Source organism: Seriola aureovittata, chromosome 3 (assembly GCF_021018895.1).
Source record: "Seriola aureovittata isolate HTS-2021-v1 ecotype China chromosome 3, ASM2101889v1, whole genome shotgun sequence".
Classification (NCBI taxonomy): domain Eukaryota; kingdom Metazoa; phylum Chordata; class Actinopteri; order Carangiformes; family Carangidae; genus Seriola; species Seriola aureovittata.
In genome coordinates this window covers 3003575-3023957 of record NC_079366.1, presented here as the reverse complement: position 1 = coordinate 3023957, position 20383 = coordinate 3003575, and the positions used below count along the sequence as shown (strand labels likewise).

At 42.0% G+C, this 20383-nt stretch overlaps 1 protein-coding gene across 1 annotated transcript; it reads left to right on the top strand.

Moving 5' to 3' along the window:
* The first annotated feature begins 1601 nt into the window (after window positions 1–1601).
* On the top strand, window positions 1602–17729 carry patl1 (PAT1 homolog 1, processing body mRNA decay factor). Its single transcript, XM_056372498.1, has 20 exons — window positions 1602–1700; window positions 3629–3734; window positions 4313–4558; window positions 4733–4996; window positions 6911–6996; window positions 7809–7889; window positions 8996–9196; window positions 9719–9820; window positions 10567–10653; window positions 10973–11193; window positions 11511–11655; window positions 13314–13431; window positions 13531–13628; window positions 14792–14851; window positions 14964–15109; window positions 15232–15391; window positions 16408–16533; window positions 16776–16867; window positions 16957–17106; window positions 17273–17729. Exons 1-20 carry the CDS (start codon window positions 1686–1688, stop codon window positions 17292–17294), a joined length of 2526 nt encoding a protein of 841 aa, XP_056228473.1. The 5' UTR covers window positions 1602–1685; the 3' UTR covers window positions 17295–17729.
* Window positions 17730–20383: the final 2654 nt, after the last annotated feature.

Sequence of the window (20383 nt, the reverse complement as noted above, 5' to 3'; positions counted from 1 at the left end):
TCCTTTATTCTTTTTCTTCCATCCCTTTTTCGGTCTTTAACTACTCCTTCATTCAACTTTTTGATATTGTTTAAAATTTTGGGGAAAAATTAAGATTTTTTGCAATTTTTGTCCCATTCAAATGAAGAGGGAGACTGTTCAAATCCAAAACTTTAGCTTCATTGAACTTCAAGTACTTCAGCATACTTTCATCTAGAGATTTCCTTTGAACTTTAAACTGTTCACAAGACTTTCAGATATTAAAGTCACATTCAAATTTTGATATCTTGTACAGTTTTTAAATTATTATAGTTTAAGTTTTATGCTCTTTTCTGATGATTTTTGACACAACAGACAGATTCAAGAGCAATCCTTGAAATTTTACTGTAATATGCAAATCTAGCAAAACCGAGGCTGGGTTCATGAACACAGACACTGGCTTAGAGTGAAACTCTCTTCTTCTTATATACCCTGTTGATTCCCTCCTCCCTGTGTGGTTAAAACTTAGATGTCATTAATCACTGCCCATATCAAGGATTATTCACCATGGGGATTTCTTACAGCCACTGCCTGGTGCCTCAAGGAGCCTTTGATGTTCATATTTGTACATTAACCGTGTATTGGTTTGGTAAAAGTCCCCAAAAATAAAACCATGTATTTTCTTTTACTTTACTTAACCAAATTATGTCAAGAGTGATACATAAATGTGTACCATATATTGAATTAAACACAGAAACATCACCCTAATTGGCCACAAATGTGCTTTTCCAAGCCTACCCTACATGTTTTCAGGGAAAAGTGACAGTACCCTCCATTAATATTATGGGTTTCTGAAGTGGTTATGAATGTGTTCATGTCCTGCAACAATGTTCCTCAAAACAGTATCGTTATTACTAATAATAAGAACAAATGGACAAAAAACAACCACATGCATGAACATAGCAAACAACTGTGATCTGGTCTCATCTTACCTTCATGATGACCAGAAAGTTAAAAAGTTCACAGGTCACACATGGAGCTGAAGGCCTTGTCCCGGGAAAGGACAAATAAGCCAGGAGTTCATCAGGTGATCCAGAGAGCAGAGCTGCCACCGAACCATGGTGGCGCTAAGGCTGACACACGCACACACATCCACACTTATGTACAAAGTACCTTGTTAATATTAGCAGGTATGTTATCACCTCACACCCAGTGACACAAAAACATATTCAGACAGAACAAATGCGCGCGCGCACACACGTATAACAGGTAGAGGTTACATTCATAATGGTAAAGGAGGTCACGTGACAACATTATCTAAAACATGATACTTTGTGATTCGAGCGTTTCCTTAATTGGAACAATAATAATTAAACATATTGTGTCAACATTTGTCAATTACTGACTCATCTTTAAAAAGAATGACATTGCATTAGACCGCAACTAAAAATGTGTGATAAATAAAAGAACAATAATAATATATGTCACTCATATTGAAGTAAAGCCTAATCATCGTCCCGTCCTTCGAGCTGTGGTCTTTGGTACCAGCATCATTTTAAACAATGGAAAGAATCAGGCAGTCACCAATCAGTAGCACCCCTCAGTCTGTGCCTATCTGCGTGCTCGGTCACGTCGTTCCTTAACACACGTAAAGGGACGTCGCTGCTGCGTCATTTACGCGCCGCCACGCTCCTGATGCACTTCTTTTCCCAAAAGCCTAAAGATAGATGTTTCGATTTCAGGTGAGTGTTGTGTCCTAAAACTCATGTCCCTTCCAACGAGTTTCATGCCAGGTTGTCTACAGAGAGCTGTTGGTAAGCCCATTCTGCGTGCGCTTTACACGGTGAATGTTTTCTATTGTTTATGCGACTGGTAAAATCAATGCGGTTGGCGGCCTGTGAAGCAGCCTGCTCGCCTGGTGACGTGAGCCAGAGGGAAGGTGAGCCCTTTCTCACCCTGCTGACGATAAGGAACGTATTGTTTCATTGTTAAATAATTAAAGTTATGAATGTCCGGTGTGTGGTCTTCCAGCTGTGTCCAGACGGTGTCGGTAGTTTTAGGACAGCAGTGTTTCATCGACGTGTGTCCTGCGTGATGTAACGTCAGCATTAGCATCTTGGCTAACGGGCTCGCTCGCTACCTCCAGGGTGTCGGAGGGTCGTGGAGAGGTGCTGGTTATATTTACTCATATTATTTAAAGGTGGACGTTCTAAAAGAAGCTACTAGCTGCTACACGTGATGCTCCAAAACGTGTGTCTCGAGTTAATCTGTATATGTATCGTACTTCATAGAGAGAAATAATGTGTTGGCTGAACTGGTTGTTGTGATAATGGTGTATTTTCAGAGTCACCGCTGAAGTTAACTAAAGTAGAGTTAACGTTAAATTGGATTCAGCTAGGTGTGAACTGTCTAAAACACATTTAGCACACTTTGACTACTTCAGTGCATTAGCTCAATGCTACTGCAAATTTTGTCCTTCTGCTAATTTCGATATTTTTGGCACCTGATTATTGAGTGATTCAAAATTGGTTCTAAATAGAAATTAACGTGAACCTTATTCCTATGATTCATGTGGACATAGCAGCAGATTGATGATTAGTTAAATGTGTTGTCGAACTGTCCATACAGGTTTTATAGAGTAGTGGTGCACTGGGAGCCCATGTTCATTTAGAGTTTAGATGTGTTAATTATCTATGGGTATGGGGATCTTCTGTATAACAGGCCTTAAATCTGCAGCCTTACTTTTGTAGCAAGTTATTAAACTATAATATCTTTGGAGCAACTGATGACACATCCAGTATTTGGTATCAGGAGTTAATTGCAGGCCTGACAGAGGAAATTTACTGTGTCAGTTACTTATCATTTTCTTTGATACATGATGCTGAAGCTAGTATTGGTAACTGTCACAGATACATGATCACTACCACATCAGTGTATGAAGCTGGATCATCAGCACAGGATATGTGCATTCTTGGAAGCCAATAAACCTTTTGATAGCTGATGTTTCACTATTCAATGGCAGGAAAAGCAATGTTAAAATGAATAATGGCTGCATTTCAATCAGCTGAGCCATGTCCAGGGCATTTGTGTTGTGCATGCAGAAATATTGTACTGGGACACATAATTTACTGAGCCTTTGTTAATATTTTTACCAGAGTAAACTCATTGAGCTTCACTCCTTTTTATTTTACTTTTGGACACAGTCAGATTACTGTGAAGAAATTTGTTTTCCACCAGGTCTGTTACAACATATGTTATTGCCTGTAAGTAGATGAGAAAAAATCTTTCCAGCTGAGAGAGTTTTATTCACATGAAAAAGAATTGAAAAGAATTTCTTTCTTTTGTAAAAATTAGTCACACTAATGAGAACTGCCTTCTGATGTATATTATACAGTGTCCATGTATGGATTCTCGTGTGATGCACAACTAAATCAAAGTGGAGGGGAAGCTGCATTCAGAGCACCTGTTCATGGAAAACACATCTGCTTCAGTTGTAGTGCTACAGTTTTTTTTTCAGTTGCTTCATGCCATTATTCCTCTGTCCCCATGGATCCTTTATCTTTTCTCTCCCCCCTCCATCTTCTCTCTAACCTCCATCACTTTCTTGTGCCCACTATTTGACTGCATCTCCATGTCCTGCCTCTCACTCTATTCCCTGCCATCATTGCAGTCGCTGGATGAAGACTGTACGCTGGAGGAGGAAGATGATGGATTGATAGAAGAAGAAGATGAAATTGATCAGTTCAATGACGACACCTTTGGAGCTGGGGCCATCGGTGAGTCATACACAAATGAAATTGAAATGTGTTGGTGTACAATTAATGCTCCAATGCTGTTTCATTAATGCACATTTCAAGAGGGTTATCTATTAAAGATGCACCTAAATATAATTTCTTTTTCATTCTTTTCAATCTCAAAACTTTTGGTCAACATCAGTAGTACCAGATTCTGGTTAGCTGTACATCAGCTAGAAAACCTTGAAGGGTGACTGTTGCTCCCATACCAGCAATCATAAGTCACTTCTGAATGCCAGATGTTCACATGTGTTTAGGAGGTTGTCATGTGGTATTTTGCTGGAAAAAAAGTAACTAATACTAGATCACAAAATGAGTGCATACAATAGCTAACATTGGCTATGAATTAGGTGACCCAGGTAGTTTCTCTGCTAGAATTCAGGTTAAATTGTCTTTCCAGGAGTTGTGTAGGCTTCTCCGGGTGTTCTCCAGGTGTTCCCCTGTGGTGGTGAATGAGTTTAAAGACAGTCTGAACTTAATGTGTCTCTGGAGTCTAAGAATCAGTACAGATGAGTCCCTGTCATAATACAACCATCCACTCTTTCTGGCTACTCTTCCAGATGACGACTGGCAGGAGGAGCACAAACGCCTCGCTGAGCTTGATCAGCGGGATGGGCTAGGAGCAGGAGGGGGAGGAGCAGGAGGAGGAGGAGGAGGAGGAGGAGGGATGGGAAGAGAATCAGAGTTAGGAGGACTTGAGGACTCATCCTCCACCCATCTCCCTACCTCAGCGGGCCATCTCTCCCTTCCATCCTCCCTCCCTTTACTCAACTTCTCCTCGTCTTCCTCTGGACTGCGTCCACCAGGTCAGTGATGTCATCAGAGGAGTCTGCCTCTACTCTCTTCATTTTTCTGTGAGATTGCAGTATTCTTTACTATTCTGGTCATTTTCACCTCTTAGGGTAATCAGTGACCAAACAGTTTTCCCAGACTATTTTTTTGCACGAGCAAAAATCCAAAAAGTAAAACTGTAATTTCAGATGTGGAGGACCGAAGAGGGGAAGGTGACTTGGCTGAGTCCCTGGCCAGACTCATCCTGGAGGCAGACCCGGCCATCGCAGGGGTCGGAGCAACTCAGAGGCCCTGTCCACCCATGGGCTCTTCAGGATCCGGCCTGTCCGCTCTTCAGGGACTGGACCGGCCCAGAGTCCTGCCCCAGCACTGCTCCATCCCACAACCCACACAACCGCACCAGCATCCCCATCATCCCCAGAACCAGCTGCCTCCTGGACCCTCCACTTCAGGTGAGAATGAATGCAATACTTTGTGTTTGTCAATTACTTTGCAAATTAACCAGCGTCCATTACTAGCCTTTCTCTCTCTTGCTCTCTCTCTCTGGCCACATTTCAGTCACAGTTTCAAACATGTTCTGTTGTCATGACAACAGAACCAAAAACAAGCTGATACCAGACTGAAACCAGCTGACACTAGACTTAAACCTCCAGCTCACACTAGACAGAGACCAGCTGACACTAGGAGGAATTATGATACGATGTCATGAATATGCTAATTTGTGTATTGCATCATTTGGCAACGTTCAGTGACTTCTCCAGCAGCTTCAGCAACTTTCCATTGAAAGTAGTAGTTCCAGTGTTTCCACAACAGTTTTCCACACGAGGAAAAATTTGCGATGTGCAGTGACACTGTTTAATATTGCCATGACGATATGATTTGTGATAAATGAACAAATACTGAAGTGTGCATACAGTTTTGCTGAGCAAAACTGAATGATGAACACAGACAAGGGTCACTGTTGGTCATCCCCTCTGTTAAAAGTTTACAAAAGTTTGTGTCAAATGAAGCTGCAGTCTACACACAGGGAGTTTTCCATTTAGCTCGTTCATAACAGTTCGCTATTAGCTTAAGGTTAGCACACTGCGTTTGTGTGAAACAAACTGCGGTGGATGGGAGAAGTTGAAAATGTAGCTTGTTGAACAGGTGGTGTAATGGTGGATGCTAATTGCATTTTTACTCACAAAGCTTGTGATTACGCTTGCAGTGCTAGACCATAGTTGTTGTCAGCTCCAGTAAAAAAAAAAAAAAAAAAAATTCACTCCTTACTTGTCTCCACTGCTGCCTGTGCTGTCTGCTGTGTGTGTTGCATCTCTAATTAGCTTTACTAACTCCAGCTCCTCCATGGTCACCATCCACCTCTCTCTTCCTAACCAACCAGTTTAATAGTAATTAATAGTCATCTGAAAATATAAGATTATATAGAAATATAATTTAACTATCAAGGTGTGTGTGTACAGGACAAATTTGAGTTTAGTCTAAGCTTGTACCTGACGTCGACTTACTGAACAAGTAAGTAAGGTAGTAATATCATTGCAGCTAAGTCAAGTAGCTTGCCTTACCCTGTGGAGCCACTAGCTCTGCTGTAGTTACTAACAGAGGATCTGTTACGCATGTAGTAAGGACAAGCAGCTAATTAACGTGACTTCCTGTGAATGTAGCTAACGTTACATAGAAGCCAAAAAATGTACTGTTAACGTTAGCCTTTCTTGGAGAGATGTTTGCTAGGGCTAACCCCCTTCACTTCTCCAGCAGATCTCTGCTCTTGAGAAGCTGCAGCATTTATTAACTGACACATTTCAGCCCATACTGTATATTTGAACTTAATGGTAACCTTTTCTCCTCTCCGCTCCATTCACCACTTCACTGTCACTTTTCTGCCACTCATTTGTTACGCACTGCCATATTCCCTGAAGGAGCAACACTAAAATAACGTTACCTTTTATGTAGATGTCCTTTAAAGAATTAACAGAGGGTCCGGGAGGATTTGATGCACTAGTGGATGTTGGGTGTTGTCATAGTCACACAGTGTGCCAGTGAAAATCATTAGTAGCCCGTTGATATTAATCATCGCCCGTAATCTAGCAGCGGTGGTGTGTCCCTGCTGAATGAATATAGGGGAAACACTGCACGTAGTGAATCCTATAATTCACAGGGTATTTTGTTCAGTCTGAACATTTTGTAGCTGAAATCATATCTTCTGTTTAGTCACCCTGTTTGGTTTTTGGTTTGAAACACAGTAGTTTCTCAGCTTTAGCCACAGCCTGTTTTCATCTCCTCTGTGACAGTGGTTCACTGTGCGGTGTAGTAATTTGTATTGGCCTGTTTTACTGAAATCTGTTCTGATGTACCCTTCTCCGCTCCAGGCCTTCCTCCTGGCCCTCCACCATCGGTGCTGAGTTACCAGCAGCAGCAGCACATGCTGCACAGAGGGGCTACTCCTATGAGCCAGGTTAGTTCAAATTATCTCTGTCTTCCAGTGGGCCATTCCATACCAACAACATCCCAGTTCATGTAAAAACTTCTACTAAATTCATGGCACCTCCCTGCAGCTGTAATTCAAAGACTTTAGTTATGAATTTTTGAAGTTTGGCCCTCGGAGCTAAATTTGATCGTTTATACGTCATCAGTTGATGTTGGATTGGGTTGAAATCTATAGTGAACATCCAAGAAACCCTAAGGACAACTTGCTGTATGTTTTACTTTAATCAAATTAATAAAAATCAGTATCAATATATTTGTTTTCATCATTCATTTTCAAAAATTAATTTCTCCACCAGTTTTTATTTTGTGTAGTATTGATATAGTTTCATCACATCTAGAAGTTATTGGGTTAAAACTCGGCTGCAGATCTGAAAATCTCACAAGAAGCGTCATTTTAATTCTTTATGGGAGAGGGCAGATACATAAAACAAGTTATATTTATTCATCATTTGATCATTTTTTCCTGTACTTCAGGTGGCTGTAAATTGACATTCAGTGGTTTTATTTTAGATATTTGTTTGATTTGTTTTCTGTGTCTGACACATTGAGCCTGTTTTCACTGGGCTCTGCAAGCTACAGCTTGTGATGCTCTGGTTTTTTTCATCTTCTTCAACTGGACAAAATATTAATCTTACTTTCTTCATACATGATTTTCACTTCTCACTTTTTGTTTTATTTTATTTTATAAATGCTGTGCTGAAACCACATCACTGCAGTCACAATTATTTCAACTTCATCTGTGTAAAATCAAAAAGTTGAATGTCTGTCATTGTGTCTTAGATGAACTCTCACAGTATCTGGGAGAACAGTATGGGCTTTGGGCCCGTCAGCGTCACCCCCGGACTCATCACACACATGGAGGTGAGGGACTCACCTTCAACAACATGCAGAGCCATACCAGCACACCAGCTGATAGAATCAAGGGGCATAACTACAAACACATTTCAGGAATGATCCTAGTGGGACATTTGGCTAGTAGATGTGTTTCTTAACCTTCACAGTGGCATTCACGGCTTCACTGTGTCACGACTGTGCGACAGCCGCTTTCCTTTATATCATGGCATCACCATGTGCCTCTAGTTTTCATGTTTGGAGCAGCATCATCATTTTTCCTGTTCACCTGCTCCCAAGCACCAAGCTAACAAAGATAAATGCAAAATAAACAACAAATGAACAGAATGATTGTCTGTTTAAATGAAATAATTGAATATACAAAAGAGTAATAACTTAAAGAGACTTATAATAGTTAGGAGTTACTCAGGGACACCGCAGGTTTATCAACAAAGGAAAGAGCCTCATACTTAACTGGCTTATGTCTTCAACTTTCAAACATGAAGGCACTGCACAAAATGTTTGATTTGATTATAAAAGGTGGATCTTGGGTGCAGCAGGTTTACTTGGATACAAAACAATTCTTAATGTAATGTTTTCAGAACATCTCAAACCTTTTGTGCTACAACTGGAACAAGTGGATGAAATCTAAGTTTTCCCAGAACCAGGTTCCAATTTACCAGGAGTGACTGATAACTGGGAGTCCTCTAGTCTGAGGCAAGTTAATGAGACTGGGCTGCATGGTGACCCAATCTGTACATGAAGGTCAGGAAGACCAGCAGCATGTTTGCAGCTCATCCTCCTACCTGCAAACAGAAGTTGACAGACGTACTAAAGCTGTTGATACACTGTGAATGTTTGAACAAGAACAACAGTGTTGTTGTGTTACTTGCGATCTGATCATATTTTAGGACAAATTGATTCATAAATTCACATTTTTCTGAAGGTTTTACTTTTTCTTGCCAGTGTTCTATTACAGCCTTTGTCAGTGTGAAATATGGTGTCATTACTGTTATCACACACACATATCTGCAGAGTTTATACAGTAGACTCGATGTGCTGTTGATTCTGGACTAATGTTTTTCTGATTTTTTTTTTTTTTTTTTTTTTTTTTAAAACAATTTCTTCCTCTTCAGGACAGTCCACTAATGTCTATAATCAAAGAGGTGGGCCTTCCTAAGTTACCCTCTCAGAGTAGGATTGATGAAGGGCGGGATTTGTCAGAGAGGGTCCCACCCCCACGCTCTTCTTCCCCTGTGATTGGCTCCCCTCCGGTGAGGGCAGTGCCCATTGGGACCCCACCCAAACAGCCAATGAGCCACGCTCTAAATCATCAGGTGAGTAGCAGAACACTGGTCGTCACTCTGCAGTGTTTCCCTGCTGATATTCTTCCTCTGTCAATTCTTCCTCTTTTTTTTATTATTATTATTCTATTTAATGTTATTATTTCTAAGGACAGAATGGAAACTGAATCTCATGTTTACAATATTTGTCTTTTTAGAAGACAAAGATTTTCAGACATCATAGTGCTCCTACCACTAAAACACCTAAAATCAGATACACACAGGACTTAACAAACATTGACAGCAGTAATGTCCATGATTAAAGTCGAACAGTAACATATCTGGTTGGTGTTGTCAGTCTGCCCCATTACAGTGTGTGTAGCAGTCTCATTAGTTGTAGCAGTTACTTTTCTGCATTGTGTTGTGATATTGCTGAACACATAGTTAGTATTGTCTGTGTTAACCTCGTCCTCTTCTGTGTGTGTGTGTGTGTGTGTGTGTGTGTGTGTGTGTGTGTGTGTGTGTGTGTGTGTGTGTGTGTGTGTGGTGTGTGTGTGTGTGTGTGTGTGTGTGTAGGCCCATCATCCCACAGCAGTTCATGTGAGAGCCCCAGTCCAGCACAGATACCCATCTCCTTTCCCCGAGCGTCTGTCACCCAACACCCTCCTCAATATAGCTGTGAGTTTTTCACCTCTGTTGTTAAAAATAGTTGCTAGACCTAAGCTGATTCTGTCTTTCATGAGATGGAGAACGTCTCAACTCCACTGGACCTTTCGAGTTCTTTGTGTTGATACTTCTCCAGTCTTCATGACCTCACGTGCAGCTGTAAGGATGTTGACTGGTCTTAGCCTGAGACCTGATTACTTTTAAGAATGTTAATGGTCAGGCTCACCTCGCATCACAGATGTCTCTCAGCTCCTCGATCTCTTACATCTGAAAGCTTATCTCTCTTTATGTCCTGACTGAAATTAAAGGTGACAGATCCTCTGCAGTTCCTTCTCAAACATTATGGAACCAGTTTCATATCAGATGAGCTCCCTCCATCTCTGTTTTTAAATCTCTGCTAAAGACATTTTATTCTGTTTCTCTCACTAACCTTTAAATCTTTAAACCTTAATAATTATTAGTTAGCTCCTGGTTGTTTCTTGTTTTTTTCCTGTATACACTATTTTTAGTATGCTATGTTACTGTATACAGTATGTTTTCATGTTGTTTTTTTTTTTTCTTATTTTATACATTTGTTTTACTTATTTATTTTGTGTATGATGTAGCCATAATATAAAATGCAAACATAGCGTATTATATATATTTACGTAGTTGTTTACCTACAGTACTTTGGTCAGATAAAGCTGTGAACCAAGTTCCATGTTCTTTAATCCAGGTTATTCTGAGCTACAAGTAGTTATTTTGTGCTTCATGTTCAGAACTCTCCGCTGTGTCGTGGTCCCTTCCCTCCTGCAGTTGGTCCAGTTCTGTCCCAGCTTCAACGAGCCCAGCTGCTCAACTCTCAGGTTGTTACCACACACACCTACACACAGTCTTTTTAAACTAAGAGTCTGAGATCTGAGATGGGGGGGCCTTGATACTATTGGTGGTGGTGGTGTGCAGGAGAGGTAGTGGCAATTACAGAGAGACATCTCATGGGTTTGAATGTTCTTCAACTAAGATGATCATTGGATGAAAGCCTGCACACAGAACCTAATGCCATTATTGGATACTAGTGGAGAGGCGAAGCGTCAGTGTGATGATGAGATGGATGACAGTTGTCTTCCTGACACAGCAGCCTCAGTACCTGGACACTTCACTCAGTCCTCATCTGTCTCTCTCCAGGTGGCAGGATTTGCCCGCGGTGGACCAGCGCCTCCATTGTTACCAGGCGGTGGAGGTTTCAGGCCATTCTTTGGGGGCCCGCCTCCTCCACACGGTCACCGTATGGGGCCACTGCCTCCTCATGGCCCCCCCAACCACACGCCACCCATCCGGCACAACACCACCCACCTCCACCCTCAGCACCGTCGCATGCTCACCCAGCGCATGCAGAGCCGAGGAGGGTAAGTGTGTGTGTGTGTGTGTGTGTGTGTGTGCGTGCGTGCGTGCGTGCGTGTGCGTGCGTGCACATATCAACATAATAGAGCTGCAGGTGTCACGCAGGAATGTGAATGAGAGAAACCTGAGAGAGAATTATATCTTCTTATGGATCAACACTTCAGATCACTTCAGATAAAACACTTGATAAGAGGAAAATATGGAGCTTTAAAGTCGTCCATATTTATAAACATCACATACAACAGAAAACTGTAAGGTAGAAGACCGTCTCTCCACCAGAAGACCACAGGGACCACATCCTCATCTCTTTTCCTCCCTGTAGGGACCGAGGCCGGACTGGAGGGGACCGGCGCAGCAGAGACCCCTATAGTAATCTGATGACTCAGAAAGAGAAGGAGTGGGTCACCAAGATCCAGATGATGCAGCTGCAAAGTACTGACCCTTACCTGGATGACTACTACTATCAGGTTGGTTTTTGTTGTGGTTACCCGGTTGGTTGTCATTGACCTTAATCACTTTGATTGGGGTTGGAAATTGATAAGATTTTATTGATACCATAGGCAGGTCTCAGCCCAGTGAGGTTTGAAGCTGTTGTGCAGTTAAGTGTAAAAAGACATTTAGTGATCTCAAACTTTCTGATTGTTCGGTTTAAATGAATCTGAATACTGAACAGAGCAGTTTCCATCAACCTTGACTGGGATGCTCATTTTGATTTTTTTTTTTTTCTGACTGATAGCTGTTGCTTGTTAACCTACCATTAACCGTTAACTGACAAGATTAAAATGTACTATTTAGAGTGGACGTGTGTCGGTGACCCATTTAAAAAAAAAAAAAAAAAAAAAAAAAAAAAAAAAAAAACCCAATACAACAAATGTTTTTTTTTTTGGGTTTTTTTTCATAAGAAGGGGTTTATTTTTACATGTGCCAAACCGGCATAATAGTTTGGATCTCCCATGCAGGAAAATATTTTATAACTTAAAATAAATAGCAAATATTATCCAGACTCTTTAATGTATAAACAGTTAAACAAAACAAAAGTGCACATTGAATCCTCCATCGCCAAGAGCGCTGTAAGAAAAACCTCCTCCTCCTCCACTCTCGACTAGTTAATGATCGAAAACAGCAACAGGTGAACAAAACATAAACTTGCTGTTGCATTTTTCAGACCTCAATATAAAATAAACAGGCCAGGCCTACCTCAGTCCTCAGCATAGCGGACAGCTTGTCTACTGGTGGTCAACAGTGTCAATAATTTCCCTAATACCATCATTTTACATGGTGTTTGGTATAAAAAGATTAAATGTAAAAACATCAAACACTATTACATGCGTATTAAAGGTTTTATTTATACTGAACGGTGTAGTGTTTCGCTACAAACACTAAGCAGACACAGTTCATCTGGTTTTTGTACTTAAATGTATGTCACAATTCTAATGCTACTGTGATGTCCATATAAAATAAATAGTAGAATATCCAAAAAACAAATCATCCAGTCACAGTCAGCATGGAGTGCCTGCCTGTGGCGCAGAGAAGATCATTCTATCATTTTGCCTGGTGTTAATTTACAAAAAAAAGAACGGCTCTCGGACAGGAGCTGGCTACCGTCGTTTACTTGAAAGAGCCAGATCGTTCACGACTGACGCATCACTAATACGCACTTTACTGCTCTGCTGAGACCGGGAAGCACCTGTTGACCAGCGGCGTAGAGCGTCACACACATGGCACTCCTGATGTTTAATGCCCCACTGCGTCGACAAATTTTTCAGCATGTTGCTGGTGTTTCCACCATTGCTTGAAATCTTAGTGCCACAGACATGGCACGTTGCACTGTAAGCATCATTTTGTGTGAAATTATGCCACACTTCCTCGACTCCTTGGTTGTCGTGTGTGCTGACTGCCTCTTGCGAAAGCGTGATTCCCATCCCTAAGAATGACTGGCTGAATGTGGCAGCAAAGTTAAGTTGAGGTATCTGAGGTCACGGTATCCTCTCAGTCTACAGTCGCTCAAAAAAATTCACGGTTTGATCGGACTAACACGAAGACATCACATGGGGCTGTGGAATTTTTCATGTAATTATAATGGTGATTTTAAACAATAATGGAAATAATCTGTGTGTGTGTGTAGAATTACTATGAAAAGATGGAGAAACGTCAGGAGAGAGAGACAGACAGCAGTAAGAAGGAACACACCACCAAACTCATCACTCCTCAGGTCGCCAAGGTTGAACACACCTACAGACCAGGTAAATGACACCTGAATGTTTCCCGCTCTCCATAGTATGAGATCACACACATGACACTGGGGACCTGTGCTGAATGTTTACTTGTGTTTTTACCAACAGTTCAGTTTGCAGGCTCTTTAGGGAAGCTGACGGTCTCTAGTGTCAACAACCCTCGCAAGATGATTGATGCTGTGGTGACGACTCGCACAGATGATGAGGTCTGTTTACATGTTTCATTGTTTCTTCTGAGGGCTCACTGGTCTCTTTGTAAACACCTGTTTCAACAACAGTATTGTGTGTGTGTGTGTGTGTGTGTGTGTGTGTGTGTGAGAGAGATACCAATATACATATATATTGGTATTAGACAAAGAGGCTAAGGCTAAACTTGACCAGCAATAGAGGGATTCATTGTTTACCACATCTGCTTCACAGCACCAGCCTCAAACCGTTCTCTTCACTACAAGGCTGTTTTCACTGCAGGAGGCGCTGACACCCTCCACAGCTGTTGGCTTTGGTCACATGGACAGGGAAGCCAGGTCGGGTTGGTTGGCGTCTAAGCAACGCATGGCTCGCCCTACTCTTTGTCTGATCTGATTGGCTAGCCTGATGTTCTTACCCTAATCCAACCAATGTCTATATCCACATAACTAACGTTATACATCAGAACATCAGGTCACCCTGTATCATCACATTGATATGCAGGTTTACATCTAAGCAACTCTGCTGCTGCTGGATCGGGTGTCTGGATTTGCTCCCTGGCAAAGTGGAAGACACTCATGGTCAGGGGCGGATTGGCCATTGGAAAGTTTGGGAAGAATCCCAAACAGCCGGTCCATTCCAGCCAAAACCAGCGGGTGGTCAGAGTTTTTATTTTTCAATTTCTGATAACAGTTACTGTATGTTCTGCGGCCGGGGCATGGACCGGCCTGGCTGTGCCGCGCAGCAGCAGTGGTCTGTATCAGACTGGGCCAATCTAATACTTTCAGTACTGAGGGAGGATACGAGTGGCCCCTCCCGATTTGGACTGATCTCATTTTTGTTGAAATCTGATCTCAACGAGTTTACTTTACTTCAAGTATGTGTAGTAAGAGAAGACGGCTCAGAGTATTTTTGGCAGAAAACAATGGCAAAAAAAGAGACAAAAAAGAAATGGATGATGCAGAAAAAATCTAAATTTAAAAAAGAATTGTTGGCAAAGATGCAGCTAAATGGACAGACCTTTTCTGTGGTGGAAATGTCTCTGTGGCGAATGAAGAGGCAGGAGGGGGAGGGGGCAGCGTGTTAGTAGTAGTCACATCTTTGTCACCTTTTTCACCCCTGCTCTTAATCAGTGCTGCTTGAAGTATTTTGTTTCGTCACTCTGACTGTCCTCTGCCTCTAGGAGAAAAGAGAGAAGCAGGTCTGGAATAAAAGGCGACAGATCCTCTACACCGTGGAGAAGGTAGGACGAGCATGGCTGTGCATTGTTCAGTCAAACTGCAGAATACACTACCGGATCCTAAATACACCTCTGTGACCCTGTTCTCTGTCCCTCCATGCAACCCTGCTTCCAGATGTACAGCTTACTGCTGGAGGTGCAAGACTTTGAGAAACGTTTTGTCCAGGCTCCAGAAGAGGACCGAGAGTCTCTGCTGGAGCAGCATAAAACCAACACAGTGCAGCTGTGCAACTCTCTGCGGGAGAAGGAGTGGGATGACAGGTAGGAGGGAGGGAGAGATGGAGGAATACCTGAACTACAAGGGCTGCACTCAGCAGACCTTCTTATCCAGTCAGTGCAGATATGCCCATCTGCACACTAATCCTTTCTCTCCTCTTCTTAAGAGTAAGTGATGAGCAGTGTGTGATGATCATGTCAGTGAGGAAGGGCAAGCGGCTCATATCTAGGCTCCTTCCCCTCCTGCCTTCGGCCCAGGCCACCGCCGTTGTCATGGCGATTGCACGCAACCTTCCTGCCCTGGCCAAGAAGGACAAGCAGGATCAGGTAACTGTTTCAAGATGTTACTACCTTTTCATAATGAAAATATCAGACATGTAGGAGTAGTGTGTGTCTGCATCATAAAGGTGTTTTCAGCTTTGTGGTCAATGCCGAGCAGTGGCAAGGAGAGGGGGGGGTCTGTGTTCAGTTTTTTCAACTTGTCACCATGGCAACCACAGAAATTGTACAGGTAGCCTATTTGAATGAAGAGGAAGGATACGACTGATTATCTGGTCTGAGACGATAAACAATGTTTATAATGCTAATTGTCAAAACCTGACATATTCATCCTTTTACATGCTAATCCCAATATTGACTTACAGTCCACTATGTTTAGCTGCATGATGAGATCATACTGGATAGCAGTAGACACCTTTGTACAGACCGGTAATACCACACAGACTAAGGCCCAATCCCAATGTCCAGCCCTCACAGACTTGGAGGCGAGTTCCCTGTGAGTCTGTGAGGGCTTAGTTCCGTCCCAATGTCAAACCATCCAGGGCATGAGGGCTCTCCAGCAGACATTTTGAGCCCTTTATGCACACTTTCCATAAGTCCCCATTTCTGCAGACTTTGCCTGAGGGAATTACCTAAAGTTCATAGCGTTGTGACATTAAACACAGGGTTGCCATGGTTATCAGGCGACACCCGGAAGCGTAAAAAACAGCAAACAATGGTATGAACAATGGAATAATAAGATGGAAGAAGATCGGTGAACGAACAAGCATGAAAGGAACAAACCCTAATGTTTGCATGACAAGAAAAAAGACAGTATGTGACAGAATAAACTCACTGATGATTCACAGCCGGAGCTGTGTAGTTATTTGTCCTATGATGACATGATGATGAATTCCAAATTCCAAAATTGGATCAGATCTGATCCAACATTATTTTTTTTGTTACAAACAGGGAGCGACAGTAGGTTTTAGGGACAGTGTTGCTCAGTAAACAGTTCTGGCTGGATGTGTTGTGTTGTCTAACATGTAATACAAAAGACTGACTGTGAATATAAACATGTCCAGGTGCTGTGCTGGTTAGTGGAGCCGGTTTCTGCTGTGATCCAATCATTGTCGAGCTCTGCCCTCACAGATCTGCTACAGGAGCTTCAGGGCAGTGAGGGCCAACTGGCCACAGTGCTGCACAACAAGGTACACACACAGTAACTCATTAGCCTGAGAGCAGAAAGGCGACCCTCTGGTCAGACTTATATAATCTGTACTTCTTCTTCATGGTGTCTGATGACGAGGCTGTCGCTCTTCTACACTTTCAACCAACTCCATTAGAGCTCAAATGATAGTCAATGAATCGATTAGTTGATTGACAGAAAAACAATTCACACCCATTTTAACAATTGATTCATTGTTTGATTCGTGGTTCTGCTCCTGTGCAGTGTGGTGTTACTCTGCTGTATCTGATCCTGAGTGAAGGAGAGAGGATGCAAAGCTCAGACTCCAACTGTCAACTCATGGACGACAATCGATGGTGAGCGGTGCATATGTTGGTGATGTCATCATGACACAATGGTTCCCATTATCCCCATTAACACACACGCAACTTCTCTCCCTGTCCAGGACTGAGTTGGTGTTTTCAGTGACAAGGGAGTTGCTCAGCATCCCCCCCCCCTCCCTCTCTCCTCCTCTCTTCACCCCCTCCAACCTGCTCTCCCTCTTCTCACGCTACGTCGACCGACAGAGGCTGGAGCTGCTACAGAACAAGCTGCAGTGAGTTACATACACGCACACAGAGACAAACGGCTTGGTTTTTTAAACGGTATCTACCTGTGATGTGTTTAAACAGAGGTCATGTGATCAATGAGGTCTGACATTGTTCATTTACGCTCGCTGCACCAACTGTGAAAATAAACGGTTTGTTCTTTGTGTTTCTCAGGATCACTGCTTTGTCCAGGTAGAAGATACTACAGACATGAACACAGCCCTCTCCCCACTCGATGCAGACCTTTGTTTGTGTGTGTGTGTGTGTGTGTGTGTGTGTGTGTGTGTGTGTGGTGTGTGTGTGTGTGTGTGTGTGTGTGTGTGTGTGTGAGAGAGTGTGATTGAGAGAGAGAGAGAGAGAATCTATGAAGAATCTATGGTGGGTCATTTTAATCCAGCAGAATCTCTAGTCACTTGTTTGTTTTGTGTGTGTAGTCTCTGGTGTGTGTGTGTGTGTGTGTGTGTGTGTGTGTGCGCGCACGCACGTATGTGAATGACAGCAACACAGAACGCATGAGAGGTGCACAGTCTGAATGAGGATAAATATGAAATCTGCATTTTTAAATATCTTGTTTACGATTATGCCTGTGACGAACCTTCAAATTAAAAGTATTTCTCTTATATAAAACATGCACTCTTTTCTTGTGTTGTTAATTTTTTTCCAGTGATTGTTTGACTCCAGAACCAAAGAATATCGTCTTTTAGTTCTTCCTTGTCGAAACCAGGCACTTACATTACCCACAATGCAACTTGACCTCTGACAGACGGTGGAAAATGGGGGTTGGGTATGTTATACTGTAGCCTCGAGCAATGATGAGGAGCAGACTGCTGAGGTCTGGTGAGCTCACTTCTGTCACTGATACAAGTGACATCACTCCGGGCAGAGAGATTTTGTACTGCTTCCTCTGGCGACTCAGCTTTTTCTCAGTGTAAAACCTGTAGTCAAATGATGTGAAATCTGTGGCGTTCCCCCTTTTAAAACAATTAATATGAAAAACATTAATACCAAAAACATTTTAATTTGGTCACATGCCGCCACTTTAAACTGGATCAAAAATGACCAATTACTGCTTTAATAAGTAAGCATGCTTACTGAGCGGCATTAATTGGTACATGTAAAATTATAAATCATAGGGTTTACCATAAAGTGAAATCTGCAGAGATTAATAAGAAGTCATATTTTATTCCTCCTTCATTTATTTAAACAACAAGACCAGGTCTAAACCGGTACCATATCTGACAAAATCACCAAACACATAAATCAAAGACTGAGCTGTGATTTCAGCTGTATTTACTGTACACTGACCACTCAGAGAGAAAGTTAGAGGAGATGGTGTCTCTCTCACAGAGCACAGCCTCCATCCGTCAGTGAGGGACAATAGATTAAAGGTCTGGTCCTGCGATCGTGGTCCATCCAAAAATCATAAAATCTATATTGACTAGAATCACTGTTGGATGTAGATGACATCAGTCTTAGGTTCTTTAGGCTTTGATATAAAGCCACAGAACGTGAATAGAAAGTTGTATCATGTATCTTTAGGTGTTCACATGCAGAAATACAAGTCTACATCTTCATGTAATTCAACAAGTCAAGATTAATTTGTTCTGTCTATAATGTCTGTCTGTGAAGAGTTTTTTAATTAGTAAGGCTTGGGTCATTAATGACTGCTGATTAACGTGTACCTGACATACCGCCGCCGTGTGATCAGACGGACCACAGCAGAGGAAAGTGGCATTTAGTATGCCACAGTGTAGTCCACGCCAATGCATTCATTGCAGCTGCAGTGGAAGATGGAAACTCTGGTGTCACTGGCAGTGGGCCGTCTGTGTCTAGGGATGGGGTGCAAAAGCACTCCAGCCTCTGCCTCTTCTTGTGAAAACGGTACAGGGTCACATGGTAAATGCCATATGATTTGGCCCCTCCCCTGACTGATTTGCCCTGCCTTTCATCTGAAGCCCTCTCCAGCAAAGGAAGTGGGTCTCCCCTGTCTGTCTTCCTCTTTCTGACATTTGGCATGCTGTAAGCAAACGCGTTTCCACTGACTATTAGCATGCAATTGATTATCATAACTGTAGCATGTAATGTAGTTTATGTAGGACTAATACAAAAGCTTATTGTATATTGTTTCATTTATCTAATATTGCCGTCAACCTTTTTTTTATATATATATATATAATGAACAAGAACCGACATTAGAGAGAACTGTGCTGAATACTTATCTTAGTTATTGCCTCTCTTGTTTGATGTGACAGACTTCTTTAGCAGGACAGTCAGAAGAAAGAAAATCCTGTGAAGATGTTGGGAAGCAGTTGCTAGGGTAAAGTTTTTCGGGTATTGCCTGGTAGAAAACAGCAAAAGCTGCAACAGTGTATGGATGCAGCCGAAGTGCATTCACTGCAAGACACTGCAATATAAGATCCCGTTATTTATTATCAAAATGAAAAACAGGAAACGGGTGGTTTACCGTTTTTCTTTCCCTATTTTTATATTCTCATTCAAATTACAAATTGGTTGTCCGCAAAGTAAACTGACCGGGTCACTTCTGTCATTGTACTTCAAAAAAATGCTTGATCACAATATTATAAGGGAGTATCAGCTGTGTATATGAGAGCATTTTACTAGTATGTGTGCAAGCATTTTCAGTAGTGTGTGTAAAAACTTTTCACTTGTGTGTGTGAGGTTTTCAGTATAGTATGTGAATGAGTATGGTTTCATATGTGTATATGCATGGTAATTCATGGTGTGTGTGTGTGTGTGTGTATTGTTCTTACATCTAACCCAGACTCTTGTAGCCATGAAGTAGCTTAACACAATAACCATGACATAAGTTTGAAGAGTTTAACTACAGAGCAGGCTGCTATTACAAGTATAAATTAAGTTAAAAAAAAACATTACAAACAACTTTATCTCGAAATGAGTTTTTCCCTCTAAAATAGTCTGTGTCAGTCACAGGGAGCTACTTCCTCACGTGGAATAAAGATTAAATTGAGTATAGAGTGAATAAGGTGATTCATAACTTGTTCCTGAGAACTTGGAAGAGTTACGCTGTGTTCGCTGTGTTCATTAATGTGTCACTCCAGCTCGACCTCATGTATCACACTTTATCTCTCAGATTTTCAGATTTCAGATTCATTTTATTATCCCAAGTGGGAAACTTGAATTGCAGTCAGGGGAACACATTAAAAAACAGGTAAGAAACGACACAAGTATGAGTGGGCCAGCCAAGGCCCGACTTAAACCTCATAGAGCATCTGTGGAGAGACAGATGTTCTATGGGATGGCTGT

Bases quoted from the DNA above. Each gene is read 5' to 3' on its own strand.
- patl1 (XM_056372498.1), top strand. The intron at 10,654-10,972 runs GTTGTTACCACA...GTCTCTCTCCAG, and splicing joins CCCAGCTGCTCAACTCTCAG to GTGGCAGGATTTGCCCGCGG. The intron at 11,194-11,510 runs GTAAGTGTGTGT...TCCTCCCTGTAG, and splicing joins CGCATGCAGAGCCGAGGAGG to GGACCGAGGCCGGACTGGAG.